Source organism: Myotis lucifugus, unplaced genomic scaffold (genome assembly GCF_000147115.1).
Source record: "Myotis lucifugus unplaced genomic scaffold, Myoluc2.0 scaffold_309, whole genome shotgun sequence".
NCBI classification, from domain to species: domain Eukaryota; kingdom Metazoa; phylum Chordata; class Mammalia; order Chiroptera; family Vespertilionidae; genus Myotis; species Myotis lucifugus.
Window position 1 is genome coordinate 525,551 of NW_005871357.1, and position 16,615 is coordinate 542,165.

The 16,615-nt window shown below is 46.2% G+C and overlaps 1 protein-coding gene across 1 annotated transcript in view; it reads right to left on the reverse strand.

Moving 5' to 3' along the window:
• Positions 1–16,615, reverse strand: part of NEIL3 (nei like DNA glycosylase 3) — a 34,356-nt gene that overhangs the window by 12,651 nt on the left and 5,090 nt on the right. Inside the window, 5 exon segments of the mRNA XM_014465727.2 lie at positions 932–1,006; positions 4,549–4,762; positions 5,615–5,749; positions 12,948–12,999; positions 13,002–13,074. Of these exon segments, the coding sequence (XP_014321213.1) occupies positions 932–1,006; positions 4,549–4,762; positions 5,615–5,749; positions 12,948–12,999; positions 13,002–13,074 (549 nt within the window).

Consider the following 16,615-nt stretch of genomic DNA (forward strand, 5'->3'; position numbering starts at 1 on the left):
GGTAGGGACAGGGGGAGGGACCACAGGAGGCTGGCTGGCCATGGAAGGTTGGCTGTGGGAGTGCACTGACTACCAGGGGGCAGCTCCTGCATTGGGCATCTGCCTCCTGGTGGTCAGTGTGCGTCATAGTGACTGGTCGACTGGTCGTTCTGGTTGTTCGGTCGTAACCGTCACTTAGGCTTTTATATCTATATCTATATATATATATATATATATATAGATTGATTAAAACCACCATAGATACTCAACGCAGATATGTAAAGCAAGAGGTTCATTAATATGTTAGGCCAATTAATGAAGAATTCCATAACACCAGCCTTTCTGAACATAGTAAAAGTAGAAATTTGGAATACAGAAAATGGACTGTGGAGAAAAAGTATTTGTGATGCTTTGTTAAAAAGATAAAATGTGTTTATTGAACTCTCTATATGAATATATGTATATATGCATAACTGTAACTCACAAAACTTATAGTTTAGCAGGTATTAATTTCATTCTCAAAACAGTCTTTGTGGTAGATTCTGATGGTCCCATTTTACAAATGTAAGGCTAACCTTAAAGTCATCTAAATAATCTCAACCACACAGGCAGTAGTGGCAAAACCTGACTGAACTGAGGGCTATTTAAAGAAATTAATTCTCTCCAGGCTTCCTATATTTTACTTTATATGCCCACAATAGAACAAGAGTTCAAGTCAAATGCTAACATAGTTGTTCCCCAACGTAGTATAAAGATACTTTAATTATAGTTGGATAATTTCGGACTGACCTGTGACCTAAAATTTTAAGACGTTAATTAGGCCCCTAACAGGACACTCGCCGTTACTTCCATACTCTGACCACTAGGTGGCTATATACTGCCTTAACATTTCCAGTAGAACTGAAAGGGAAAACATTGACATTTTCCATAATAGAAAAAACCTTGGTCTTACCCTGTAGAAAAGAAGGCTGAAGTCACGTGTCATTTTCACTAGGTGTTGGATCTGTTCCTCTGTTAACTGACAAACCTGAAAATAGAAAAACGACTGAGGATAGTTTCATAATTTGCTCACAATAGAAAAATGATATGACTCACCAGTTCTAGGTAACTGTAGACTTAAAATACATCCCCACATTCTAGAACTCTGTCTCATATATCTATTTATTGTCATTAACAGTAGTTTTAGTTTTTAGTTAGTTTTTAATTTTTATTGATTTCAGAGAGGAAGGGAGAGGGAGAGAGAGATAGAAACATCAATGATGAGAGAGAATGACTGATTGGCTGCCTCCTGCACACCCCAACACTGGGGATCGAGCCCTCAACCTGGGCATGTGCCCTGACCAGGAATAGAACCGTGACCTCCTGGTTCATAGGTTGATGCTCAACCACTGAGCCATGCCAGCCGGGCAATAGTTGTTTTATTTGTAATGCTAGTAACTTCAAATTTTAAAAATTCCTATTAAAGTTCTAATTTGAGTTCTAATTCAAGTGTTTATTGAATATATCTTCTGTATAAGATGTCGTCAAAGTCCCAGCACGGACTGTCAGCCACCTTAAAAAGTCTTGCTGGGTTTGCAAAAAGAGAGAGAAAGAGAAAAGAAGGAAAAAAAAAAAGGGCACAGAAGTAGGTGACCATCAAGGTCACTACCAAGCTTTAAGAAGGTATGAATTTATATACATGCATTAATATCAAAGGACTTGTTAGCACATGGAAGAACTCAGGCATAGACCGCCCTGCAGAATTCCTCTGTGACACGGCCTGGCATAAACCCGTGTCACCCTCGCGGGATTAACCATCACGTGGCACATGTGGTTTCCATGGTAATTTCAGAAGAAAAACTGTCTGATGACTTACCCTGTGGCACATGTATGAATGTATCCATGTCTATAAATAGAAACTAATTTATCAATGACTGTAAAATCTAAAGCCCTCTAATCAACAAAATCACTCTAAAAGCATCCTACACATTTTCAGTTATTCACTTAAAGTTTACAACGTAGGCACTTCTAAAGTTCATCTTTTTCTGACCGTATCTTATGTACTTCGGTTACACCTTGAAATGTTAAACTGCTTTTTCAATAATTATGCATGTGCTTTTATAGGGCTAATAGCTAAGCTTCAGAAATGTCATTAACTTTTACGCCCTCAGACATCATGGGCCAGTGATCTTTTACCAGATGAATGGCTGGCTTGGATGTACAGATAAAAAAGTAAATAATCAATTTATCATCAATGATAAGGAAAGCCTAGGTAGCGATATCCTGGGTTTTGTCTTGTTTTTCAGAAACATTTCCATAGAGGCGTAGGTGATTGTAAAAAGCCTGTTGTTAAATTGTGTCATTATTCCCATATTACACACATTAGGCAGTTTGTTTCAAGCGTCAAAAAGCAAAACCGCCCTGGCTGGTGTGGCTCAGTGGGTTGGAGCATCATCCCATACATTGAAAGGTCAAGGGTTTGATTCCCAGTCAGGGCACAAGCCTAGATTTAGGTTCGATTCCCTGTCCTGGTCCGCACATGTGCGTGAGACAACTGATCAATGTTTCTCTCTTTCTCTCTCCCTTCCCCTCTAAAAAACCAATGAAAATGTCCTTGTGTGAGGATTTAAAAAAAAAAAAAAAAAAAAAAAAAAAAAGCAAGCAGAACCTAACCTAGAACTATTATTAACTGGTTTCTTTTAAAATTTATTTCCTACTGATTTGGATTTCATGAAGACTGTCCAGGAAATAATTACACAAAATAAAACAGTATCTTTGGAGTCATGTAAAATAAAGAAAAAAAAAAAGACTTAGTAATAGGGACTATTTGGGTCTGGCTAAAAGTCCTACTGGAGATTTCTTTTTTGGAAACTAAAATATATGTATCCCTCCACCCGGCTTAAGTTCTAACCTCTCCGACCTTCTCACAACTTTGTCCTGCTCATAACCCTTCTCTTTTCTACAATTTTAACGTCTCCCACTCGACCAGTATTTTTCTCTCAACATAAAAATAAGTTCATGTCTCTCCAGTTGAAGAACAAGAAAATGACAATAAAACCCAGTCCCTGTCCTGACATCTTCCTCAGGAAGTCCAGCATGTTCCCTTTATTCAGCTATTTTAACAAGTACTCCACATTATGGTCTGTTTTTCCCTAGTCCCTCACTCTTTAGTCTCTGCTACTTGACTTCCATTCTTATCATTCCATTAAAACTGCCTGTTCTAATATGTAGGAAACATGAGCCTGGCTGGTGTGGTTCAGTGGTTGAATGTCAACAATGAACCAGGAAGTCACAGTTTGATTCTCAATCAGGGCACATGCCTGGGTTGCGGGCTTGATCCCCAGTAGGGGGCATGCAGGAGGCAGCCGATCAATGATTCTCATCATTGATGTTTCTATCTCTCTCTCCCTCTCACTTCCTCTTTGAAATCAATATATATATATATATATATATATATATATATATATATATAATTTTAAAAACGGAAACATGAGTGTGTGTTGAGTGTGAATTTAATATTCCAGATACAAAAAGAAAGTTGTGAGCTGAGTTCACTCATACAGTCGACAAATCTTTCTTTAATGCCAACCGTGTACCAACGGTGTATTCTACATGCTTGGGTACACCCGTGAACAGAGACACACCTTCCACCTAAGAGACTGCATTCTAGCAGAGCGAGATTTTAAACAGTAAAAATAACAAGTAAAGATCAGATGATGTTTGAACATGATCAAAATGGTATGAAGAAAATAAAAAGCAAAGCAAGTTAGGGAAGTCTGGGAGTATGAATTGGGAGGAGGGGATGCAACAGTGATTTTATTTTTTTATATAACTAGAGGCCCGGAGCACAAAATTCATGAACCCTCTCTGGATTTCTCCAATCTCCAATCCTGGACCCCTTGGGGGATGTCCGACTTCCGGTTTAGGCCCGATTGCCTGGTTGCCCCTAACTGCCCCCACCCCTGCTGGCCTGATCACCCCTCACTGGCTCTACATGCCAGCCTGATTACCCTTAACTGCCCCCCCCCCCCCGCCAGCCGGGGCACCCCTAACTGCCCCCCTGCTGCCGGGGTGGCCCCAAAGGCCCCCCCCCCCGCGGGGCGGGGCCCCCCCCACCGCCTGCTGTTCCGGTCGTTTTGGTCGTCCCTCACTAACCCCTCCTGCCGGCCTGATCATAGGCAGCCATCTTTGTGAGGGTGTGAGTGTTAATTTGCATATTACCTCTTTATTATATAAGATTTTTTTTTTTTAAATCCTCATCTGAGGATATTTTCCCATTGATTTTTAGAGAGAGTGGAAGGGAGAGGGAACAACAGAAAGAAACATCGATTGGTTGCCTCCGCGGTACATGCCCTTGACCGGAATCGAACCCAGGACCCTTAGGTCCACAGGCAGACACTCTGTCCACTGAGCAACACCAGCTGGGCACAACAGCAATTCTAAATGGTGTGGTCAGGGTTGGCCTCATTGAGAAGTTGACATGAGATCTGTTTGGGGAGAATGTTACCACACTACACATGGAAGTGTTCCATGCTGGTCTTTTAAGTGTTTAAACACATAGACAGCATTTTAAAAATCCTCGTAACCTACTCTAACCGCTGGGTGGAGGCCACTGTCAAAGAGAGCTTCGTTTTTGATGATGTTGCCGACCCCAGGCAGCACTCGCTGATCCATTAACACGTCACAGAGCATCCGTCCCTGCTGCTTGCACACTTCCCTTTCGGCTCGTGAGAAATTAAATTTAGGTGAACACACATCCAATTCTTCCATCATTCTTATCCTCTGTTGGCTTTCCGTTGAGTCTCTGTAGGAAGGAATGAAAGACACATTCATCGTAAGTCTGGTTACAACTTCATAGTCTCATTTAAAATGAGCTTGGATAGAAATAACACTTCATGTTAATTGGGATATAAGTTATATAGCCAAGCAATGAAGACCCTAACAAACTATATTATTTGAAGGCTCTTTTAATATGAGGTATTGCCCGGCCTGCGTGGCTCAGTGGTTGAGCGCCAACCTATGAACCAGGAGGTCACGGTTCGATTCCCGGTCAGGGCACATGCTCGGGTTACGGGCTCCATCCCCAGGAGGGGGCATGTAGGAGGCAGCCGATCAATGATTCTCTCTCATCATTAATGTTTCTATCTCTTGCTCCCTCTCCATTCCTCTCTGAAATCAATAAAAATATGTAAAAATAAAATAAAAATGAGGTTTTATCAATTATAAAACATTTTTTAAAAATTCATTTATTTCCACATGTGACCAGCTGTAGACCCAACCTTTAGAGCAGTGATTCCCAAAGTGGGCGCTACCGCCCCCTGGTGGGCGCTGCAGCGATCCAGGGGGGCGGTGATGGCCACAGGTGCATTTGTTTTAACTTTTTTGTATTACCTTTCTATTCTGAGTTCAATAAATAGTTTCATAATTTCAAACTTCAATGTTTCTAATTTACACCTTTCTTTACTATATTTTACGAAAAAGGTAGAAACATTAATACATATATCTTTCTATTTAATTGCTATTAAAATTTAAAAAAAATTAATTTCCAGGGGGCGCTGAGTAATATTTTTTCTGGAAAGGGGGCGGTAGGCCAAATAAGTTTGGGAACCACTGCTTTAGAGTTTCGTAGCTGGAAGACTTTTATTTTATTCTTCACCTGAGTTCTACCGACGAGTCAAAGAAACAAATCAAATCCTTGCTGAGCTGTACTTCCAACACAGGAGAAATTCCATTTTTATTTTTATACTCAAGTGGATTAATCCTGACGTAGCCTTTCATTCCAAAATGGATCCTGAAACAAAATCAAACCCATTTGTGAGTGGCAGGAAGTATATCATGTGTCCAATGTGTGTTCCTTCTCTTCACTTTCTGGATTATAAGCAAACAAATGTTAGTCAGGACGGTACCCCGAAAGGGCCAACGGCGGTAGCTGACATTTTCCGTTATGGCTTTGTACCTTCATAAAAACTACAAGATGTGACAATCTGTTTTTCCATCCACAAATCAAATACATTCTTAGAGAAAGAATAAGGCCCCGAAAATAAGCCCAAGAAAATCTAGCCGGTTCTACTTCTTGTGAGACGAAACATTTTTTATTCACGGAAGAATCTAGCATCTCTCAGCGTTTGTTCAGATTCAAAAGCTGGGGATGAGATGAGGCTACATTTAAATTGCCTCCAGTTTGTGTTTTTATAAATTCTACAAAACCACTAACATTCAAAGTCCTTATTTCTAGCCACAGTGGCTTGGAAATGTTTACCCACTCCAAAAAGATATCTACAGTTTGAGACACTTTTTTTGCCCCAACCCCCCCTTTTGGGATACACAATGAAACGATGCTCTGCAAAATCTTAAGCATTAAAAAAAAAAAAGACAGGTCAAAACAATACTGTTGTCAATTCTCCTACCTTTACATGTATTGGGAAGAGGGGATTTATAAATATTTACGGTTAACTTGAAAGCCACAATGTGGTGATAAAAAATTCATAACCTTTCAGTTTTTATAGGATTGATTAGCATGTCCCGTAAAAAAAAAAAAAAAAGGCAAGTGGCTTTGTGAGACCTCTGCTGATGAAGATCAAAAACCATTCTCAAGATGAAATACGGTGTTCTGCCTTTCACATCCTTCTCCTTATAGCTCCGCTGAGTTAATAAATACAGCTCTTTTGGCAGCAAATGTTACCGCTCTGTGCTTCTAATTCCAAAGCTCGGTGTTACAGTCTGGTCCAAGGTTAACCAGGCTAACTTTAAGAATGCAGGCTTTAAACTCTATGTGCCCTACGATCAATCAGAAGTGCATTTTACATGCCCATCGCGCCTGACAGGAAAAACGGGCGGCTGTAAGTACTCCATGATTTAGTTTATGGAGGCTCGACCCGGCGAAAGGTGTGCACCGCCGTGCCCAGGAGCCGTCGCGCCTGAAGTCTGCTCGGCGGCGTGGCTCGTAAAGTGGATTCTAAATCACTTTCTATAATGAAGCTGCAGCCACATAAAAAAACCTCAAGGGTTAAGATGCCATTCAAATGCTGGAGTCGCCCCAACAAGAACCCTGAATCCAATGAGTGTGTCTTTTTTTGGTCTTTTAAATAAATCCATTCAATTTAGGGGGAACTATGCCTGGAATAACTATGTTTTATCTTTTTTTATTAAATAGTTAAATGTTGTGATAACTGAGCCCCGATAAACCAACAGATTTTGTGTTTATTGTTCAGTACCTTTTAATGTAAACTGAGAAAAGTCTGTACCATGAAAACGTCCCAGGCGCAGTAAACACCTAAACTGTGGTAACAATGGCCACACTGACTGATCTTTCATGGGCCAGGACACAGGCGCATATTACATTTACATTCAAGAGTTAGATTTGCTTTTCAAGATTCCTCACTGTGCCCTAGCTGCTTTGGCTCAGTGGACAGAGCGTCAACCTGCAGACTGAAGGGTCCCAGGGTTCGATTCTGGCTAAGGGCACATGTCGGGGTTGCAGGCTCGATCCCCAGTGTGGAGTGTACAGGAGGCAGCTGATCAATGATTCTCTCTCATCACTGATGTTTCTCCCTCCCTTTCCCTTCCTCTCTGAAATCAATCAATATATATATATAGATATATATATATATATATATATATATAAAGCCTGATGCACAAAACTCATGCAAGGGGCTTGGCCCTTGCAGCCCTGGCTTTGTCCAGAAGGTTGTCTGGAAGGTCGTCCGGAAGGTCATTTGGCTGTCTGGTCTAATTAGCATATTACGCTTTTATTACATATATATATAGAGAGAGTTCTCATTGTAATATCCTAGTTTAGGAAAATTGTATTGGAACCTTATTCCTACCTGTTAATACTCTCAAGCACCCTCCACTCCCAGCCCAGCTGGCTACCTGAGCTCACTCACTGTGCACGTGACGCCTGGCAACAGGGGCACTGGGCCCGGCCTGGAGTGGCCTCTGTCCCCTCTGCAGACACAGCTGGCTCAGGAAGGGACACCTGTGTCCACTGGTCCTGTCGGTACCCGAGCCAGGGCCCTCGAAGTGCTCCTGATGAACTGATGGATTTGGGGCACAGAGATCCGCTACTTTTTAGTTTTGAGAGATCTGCCCTGTGGATGGAAATTTTCCCATCGTGGACAGACGGGGCCGCGGGAGGCCTGGCTGCAGAGAGGAACCCGCGGCAGGTGTCGGGAGGACCAGCCACGACCTGCAGAGTCTTCTAGGCATTTAGCCTCTGCTCCCAGTTCTCCCTGAAGCCGGGCTCATCCTCTTCAGGGGTCACACGATACCCCAGACTCTTACAATACGCAACTACTGCACTTGGCTGAGTTGGGCATCCGTCACTTGCAACCGAGGTTCTAATATAAGAATTATGTCCAAATGACGTTCCCTCTATTTAGAAACAATTCCTAAAACAGACCAATAAATAAGACCTGGTCCTATTTGAAATGTGAGCCGCATGCTTCCCAGGACCTCTCTCTGCATACCCTGGAGAGGCACGGAGGACAAGCACGGAGGACTCACACAAGGACACTTCCACAGGCCCATGCTGATGACCACTGCGCACTGCTACTAAGGCAGCTGCTCATGAAAACTACCAAGTGGGCACACCTGTTCTACGTATAATTAAGAGTATAAAATAGTTGAATATACTGATTGTAGTTTATGCTAGCAATTTATTTATTTATTTATTTATTTTTAAATATATTTTATTGATTTTTTACATAGAGGAAGGGAGAGAGATAGAGAGTTAGAAACATCGATGAGAGAGAAACATCGATCAGCTGCCTCCTGCACATCTCCTACTGGGGATGTGCCCGCAACCCAGGCACATGCCCTTGACCGGAATCGAACCTGGGACCTTTCAGTCCGCAGGCTGATGCTCTATCCACTGAGCCAAACCGGTTTCGGCTATGCTAGCAATTTAAAAAAAGAGGTTATAAAGTGATATGGTCTTTTAGGGGAGGGTTGGGGAGGTAAGAGATCAACCGAAGGACTTGTATGCATGCATATAAGCACAACCAATAGATGACACTGGGGGGAGGGGGGAGCGGTTAGGGCAAGTGCCAGGGGGTAGGGGAGGTGGGGGGGAGGTCATTGGGAGGATAAAAAAGGAGACATATGTACTACTATTTGTAATACCTTAAACAATAAAATAAAATTTAAAAAAAATATATGGTCTTGCCCAGCCAGTGTGGCTCAGTTGGTTGGCGCTTCATTTTGTGCAGGGAACAGTTGGGTGTTTGATTCCCAGTCGGGGCACATACCCAAGTTGTGGGTTTGATCCCTGGCCAGGGTGCGTGCGGGAGGTAACCGGTCAATGTTTCACTCTCACATTGATGTTTCTTTCTCTCTCTCTCTCTCTCTCTCTCTCTCTCCCTCCCTCCCTCCCTCCCTTCCCTCCCTCCCTCTCCTTTCTCCTTTCTCTAAATTCAATAAAAAAAATTTAAAAAGGTAAAAAGATATGGCCTTAACCATGTTAAAAAGGAAAAAGGTAGGTCTGCATCTATTTAGGATAGAGATGCTAACGAGGAGAAAAAAGTCACATTTATTTGAAATTGAGGTGTGATTGACATATAACATCCTATTAGTCTCAGTTGTATGTCATAGTGATTCTATATTTGTATCCATGGCAAAATAATCACCATAATAAGTCTAGCTAACACCCCTTAACTTACAGTTACCCAAAAAATGTTTTTTTTCTTGAGATGAGAACTTTATGATCCACTCACTTAGCAACTTTCAAAAGCGCCCTGCAGCACTACTAACTGCCGTGGCCACCAGGCTGTGCACTTCATCCCCGTGGCTTTATTTCATCACTGGAAGTCGGTGCCTTTTGGTAACGGTCGGCTTCCTTAATTGCAAGTGACGAGGACCCAACTCAAAGCAATTTAGGTGTCGGGGACTCACAGGCGCTCAGGAAGGGCTGAAGTCGCCCCTGCGGGGAGCAGGGGTGTAGCCGGACCTCAGGCACAGGTGGAGTGAGGCTCCCTCTGCTTCCTGTGGGCTGGTTTTGTTCTCTAGCACCCTGCACTGTTTTTCCTGACAAGCCCAGCGACACGGCCACCTCCCTGTTCATGTCACATCCCAGCTTCTTGCCTCACAGGGAGCACGACCCTGCTCAGCCCCGATCAGAACGTCTTGGGAAAAACTTAGACTGGCCCAGCAGACGGTGTCTGAGAGAAACGGTTAGTGAGGTTACGTTCAATGCAACTCGAAGGCTGGTTACTCTGGCCAGACGACCAGTGTCCAGGTCAAATAATGTCCCCAAGGGACAAGTGGGCGTGCTGGGCAGACGACAGTGGGCATTTACGAATGTAGAGTGCAGATTCAGTTAGAATCTTTATCACACTTCTCTTTTGTCTAACATGTTACAGATTACAAAAACAGATTACAAACACTATGTCTAGATGGTCACTTTTGTAAGCAGCATCTGAGGAGTTCCATAAGAACTTTTTAGCGCGCTGAAGAGAACTGCCACTTGAGCTCTTGCCTGTCTGTCTAGAGGACCATATCACTTAGACGGCGATAAATTACAAAATCGATCATGTAGAAAGCTTCTCTGCCATGGCAAGGCCTCTCAAATATTCAGATATAGTTTCTGCGTGGCTGTGATAATTGCGAACCATCAGTCATACCCATCACAACCTGGAAATAGCAAAGTGTGCTGGAAACAGAGAGTCATTAAAAAAATATATCCTTTAAATGTGGGTGCAAGATGTAACAGCTGTGTTCATGTTGATTGCCAGCGGCAGCTTGTAGGGTGGGCGTGTCTGGGCGGGCGGACTGACAGATGTACTGTACGCGCATCCCACACTGGCAGTGTGTGCACGCACGGTTCACAGGGATTACACCTGGCAGCGGGACAGTGAATGTGTAAATGTGTTGGTTCTTTAGTTCTCAGTTTGCTCTCATGAGCATTTGTTACACGCACAACAAAACATTGAAAACGGCTTTTGTTTGTTATAGATGAAGAGTGCCCGGGAGTGTTCAGAGGTGTGGGTATTAGCCACACATACCACAACTGCACAGCTAAAGCAAGTGTGTATGAAGTAATTCGCAGTTTCTGCGGGGCGGTTACAAGCACTTGAGCGCTACGGTACATTTCTCAGCAAGAGAAATACTCCCTCTCTGATCTGTATCTTCCTGAAGCGCATACGTTACACTGCACTGTCCCTCACAGAGGGCATTGCCTCTAATCTAGATTCACAACAAACGAATCCCAGGAAGATGCGGGGCCTGCCCTGTCCGATGCCCTCAAATCCACGGGCAATTTTAATTGTGCAAAGCTACGCCGCCTTCAGGGGAACCTGTGCGCGGGCATTCCGCCCGCTTCCGGCCGTGAGCTCTCGGAACTGCAGGCCGCTGGTGGGTGGAAAACAGAAGTCCAAAGGGAGGCCCGCATGTCTGTCTTCCGCTCCGGCCTGCAGCCTCATGCAACTAGCACATTTCCGTCACAGAGCCATCCCTTCTCCCAAGAAGCGTGGGCCGGGCGTGCATTTCTTTAACTTCCACTGTGAACGGGGCTTCCGTTGATTTTAGGAGGCTCAGTTCATATTCCAACACCTGATCTGCCGTTGACCTTGAATTGATCAAACAGTCGTTGAGGCTGCAGGGAATGAAAGGCAGCCGCTGCCACACTCCTCCCCACGGATCCCGAGACTCGCCCTCTCCAGGGATGGCGCCCATGGGCCCAGTGTGAAGAGGCGATTTCCCTTGATCGCTTGCTGATGGCCCTGCACTAGAAAAGACTCCCCCTTATCAGCCCGGCGGGGAGCCCTGGATCAGACCTGCATCTCGCCCGCCGGAAATAAACCTGCGCCTTACACCAGGGAATCAATAACATGTCAATGCTCTCAGCCGATCTTGCAGGGACTCCGCTGTGTCCTACTCGCTCACAGCCGGGAGTGTTCCATCACCCAGCCCGGGACGATAAGGCAGCCCACAGCAGGGAGCTCTGCAGAACCCGGCGCCTGAGCTGATCTTATCAACTCCAGGTGGGAGGTGACAATGTTGTCCAGGGACAGCAGCTGCTGACCATGGCGAACACTTCCCAGGACGAGCAGTGACATAAACGTGGAAGGCCTCCAAGCATGCGGGAGACCAGATGCAGGAGTATCAATCCTATACTCTCCGACTATCTCATCACAGTCAAGCATCGCCACTTCTCGCCCATTATGGACCTGCAGTGGGAAGCCTGGGGCACAGTTAGAGGACTTTTCTTTTAAGATAAAAACTGCTCAATACCTTAAAGAAACGGGAAAAACATTCAAGGAAGCAGTGCCCATCGTTATGGTCTGCAATGCGCAGGCTGTGTTTGCTAGACCTGGATTAGACAGGCAGGTTCACCCAGGGGCCTTTCCTCTTTTTCTGCAAAAGTGAAGAGGCAATTACCTACATTTCAACCTTTTTATTATTAAGGCAACCGAGGCAGCAGATTGCGTGGCCTGTGTCGGCAAAACAGCAGTGAATTTCCAGGGGCCCCTGTGGAACAGTGGGGAGCCTCTTACCTCCGGGGGCAGTTTCTGAATTCTACAAATAAGTTTCCAGCTCTGTCCCAGGCTTCCGAGAAAGAAAGTAGGGGGGAGAAATATAAAAATCTAGAGGACCATTGAAACCAAGCGAGGAGCTGTCATAAACATCCAGAGGCTGATGTCGCTAATGCAACAAACACTTGGTGAACAGAGAGGGGGCGGGAGCTGCGTAGGGAGCTCGGATAAGAACACGCCGGGCTGTGCTGCTCTGGTATCGCTTGGGAAGTCCTCGGAGCCCCTCGGTTTTTAAGAAAAGAAATAAACAGCCCAGCCCTTCGAGTAGCGATGACATCACAGTTTCCTCTGCTGCTGCGCACTGCTTTCCATGATGGACCCCCAGCCTCCTCCATTAGAGCCCCCTTAACAATGGAGCACTTTCTACATGAGTCAGCGTGACACCCGAACACTGCACGAGAAGCCTTCTCCCCAGCTTGAAACATAGAGGTTAAGATGTGCTGCACGGGTTTATCTCACCGTAAAGCTTTCGGCCCAAAGTACAGGAAGAGCTCCTTCCCCAAAGTCTCACGCCGCTGTACACGTGTCCATGCAACAGCCTCAGGGAAACCCCGCCGGAGCCGCTATCATTGTTCTGTGTGGCAGCCTAGAAGAAAACACACACACACACACACACACACACACACACACACACACAGTGTAAACAAAATTATCACTTCATTCTTAAATGTGCTTCTGTTGCTTCCTGCCCAGGTGTATGCCAATGAGAAAAATGATCTCCAACAAGCCCATGTAATCAGCTGTTTACATACATTTTGTCCAATTACTAGGCAGTCATTTAAAATAAGAGAGGCCAGAAGACTGAGGTGGAAAAAACAAAGAAGTAATTGGCGCACAATCACAATGAGTTTCTTCCAGGACCACGCAGCCCTGCGGATGTGAGAAGGAAACACAGAAAAATGATGCGATTGTCTTAAAACCAGCGAGGACACGGCCTTCCATTGCCAGAAGCACAGCCAGGGTTCCCGAAAGAGCATTCAGATCACAACAGCTAAAAATGGTGGGGAGAGTATGAGAAGGGTATTCTGAACTGCGATGATGAACTCGGAAGCCAGCACGCAAGAGGAAGAGGAGGTCCCCGACCCAGTGAGGGTGGGAGGGGACGCCCGGGTGAGCAGCACCCCGAAGCCGCCCTCTCAGAGGCATTTACGGGCCCCACGGCACGGGAGCTCCGGCTTTCCCGTCTGGTGGGTGTGGGGAACCAGAGAGTAAAGCTGGGCCCCCAGAGGAGAGGACTCTGACCCGAGGCCTGCTCCTCTCTCCCTCCTCAACGTCAACAATAAAGGAAAAGGACGCCCACCACCCTGCCCCATCCCATGCAAAACAAAGTGCACACAGGATGAAGGAATAATAGGGATTTAAAAAAAAATTGAGAAATGCCAGGAATTGAATTTTGTCCCTTCAAATCTTGAAACCCCCTTGTGCCTGTGTTTGAAACAGGGCCTTACAGATGCAATTAAGGTTTGATGAGGCCACAGGGTGGGGCCCTGATCCAATGGAGTTAGTGTCCTTCTAAGAAGAGAGACCAGAGAGCTGGCTCTCCTCCTGTAGGCTCAAAGGAAAGGCCTTGTGAGAAGAGAGCGGGTTTCTGCCCGCCAGGAGGAGAGTTCTCACCAGAAACCAAAGGGGCCGGACCTTGATCTTGGACTTCTAGATTCCAGAACTGAGAGAAGATGAACTTGTGTTTAAGCCTCCCAGTCTATGGTACTTTGTTATGGGTGTCCACAACAGAGTAAGACAAGAACAGGCATGACTGTTCCACTCAACCCTTCACATTGCAAGGGCTATGTCAATGCCAGAACTCCCCGACTGCCTGAAGTTCAGAAGGTCAGGTTAACGGGGTCAGTCCCCTCCGTCCCATAAGAACTGGGGGGTCCATCGCAGGTGCATGGTGACCCATGCACAGCGCACAGGGGAGCTTAAAGGGGAGCCTTCCCGTTCTGCACAAACCACTAAAAGGACAGGTGGGGGATCCTAGCACCAGGACTGCAGACACACAGGCCACCCGGCCCTTGAAGACCTGCCTCTGGTTTCTCTATCTCCCCTGGATGAACCGGGGGCCTGTCAACAATGACCGAGCACTGGCCCGACATGATGGAGGCCCCAACGAGGAAAAACGTGCTTTGACACTTGCCTTGTGTTCATAAAGGAATCTGTGAGGGCCCTGAACTGAGAAGCAAGGAGAGTCCCCACGGGTTTCTCCCTAACAAAAGCCTTCCCCCGGCCACTGACACACACCTCAAGCCAAGTGCAGATGAAGAGAGTGGGTGTCAATGTAGGTTTCCATGACAACCAACCAGTAGGCTGAAAGTTGTTATCTACTAGCCAGGACACTTTAAGAGGATGCTATAGAGAGCAGATGAAGATCTGTGATGAGTAGACTTTGCCTCCACGTGGGTTAGGTTTTATCTTTTTAGGATCTCAAATATACGGTATAAGATGTTTTAACATTTTAAACCTTCACTTCTGAACTAATGGCTCGCAGTCTTGCCTCCCCACTGCTCCATCAGCAGCCGCTTCTCCCCTCCCAGCATCCTTTACGAGCCACTGTTTACCCACGTGCTCTGATCCTCTGGCTCCTGCTGGGTTCCCAGCGGAGGCCGGTGGGCATCCCATCCCGTCTCCTCCAAGCCGCCCAGACACCGCAGTCACTGTCCCTGCTTCTTGGTAGGAAGATGTCTGCTGCTACGGTCATTCCAGTGCTTTAATCGCCCCTAAATCTTTAAGTTTCCCAAGTTAAATCTAAAACTCAACACCCACCCAAGCTGTTGGAAAAGGCCATTCTGTGCAGCCTGTCACCCCCTCCACCCTCCTCGAACCTGGGCTTCCCTTTCTGGGAGGTAAAGAGCCCTCCCAGCCGGTGCTGGGTCTATGGTCTGTGAGGGGACATTTTTCCCGGGTCCGGGCTTGATGTCGATTCCTAAGTCCCGTTTAAGCAGCTATACATCAATGGTCCCCAGAAATGCCCGCCCCCTCCCCACCCCCGTTTCTGTATTTCAGACCCAGGGGAGGGTCCTTGCGCTGCGGCACCAAGTGGGGTATGTGCGTGTCCACCGTGGATCAGAGCCACCGAGGACGGTGCGTAGTGGGGCTGCATCTTGTGCACTCCCGCTCCTTCGCTCCTGCTGTAAACAGGAGAACCTGGTGTCTTTCCCCAGCAACTTGGCATTGGGCTGTTTTTTTTCAGGGCCCTTGCGATGTGATATGAGATGACAGGATGTGAGTACACAGCACTCACTCGAAGTCTATTTTCTTTGGCAGCCTGACCCCTGGTGAGCACTGAGACGCAGTATCTGATTGGCCACCTGAAAACTTCTCGGCCAGTTGCCAGGGGCTGTTCCTCACTGCCCAGCTCTAAACCCCACTGCCCGCTCCACACATTCCAATGTGGGAACCACAGGACTGAGTTGCTCTCACTCCGCTACTTCTGTTCCCTGCCCAGACCACTCTCCCTCCATGAATCCTGACTTCGGTGTTTTATAACGGCCCCTGGCAGAGCGGGAGACGCGGTCACCTTGAGGCAGAAGGCGCTGCCACAACACCTAGCAAAGCAGTGAAGGAGTCCCCGCTGTCTCCTGGGAAGGCGGTTCCCGTGGCTCCATGAACGGTGTGACAAGAACTTACCCCGCGTAGTTTAAGCCTCTCCCCACCTACCGCCGTCACCGGGCTGTGTCTGCCACTGGGCACTCTGACAACAATGGTGCTGTGTGCCCTCTGGAGAGACACCTCTGCTCATTAAAGATGCTCCCTCCACGGCTGCCTCATTGCACTCGCGCACTGTAGAGAAGTTCATCTCCGTCCACTGTGTCTGAGGCCTTGTCCTTGATGTTGGGGGTGTATCAATGAACACACACACACACACACACACACACACACACACACAATGAAACGCCTCCTGCCTTCAGAACGTTTGTATTCTACTGGGAGAAGATATTTAACAATAAACAGAATAACAGTATATGAGAACATTCTGAAAAGAAATTGAGATGAGAAAGAGCTCAGGATTAGGGCGTAGCGGGCTGCAATTTTAATCGGGGCGTCCTCGTGGGGAAAACGATATTCGAGCACGTCTTAGAGGAGGCATGAGTGAGCCACATCTAGGCAAGAGGAATGGCAATCGATACACA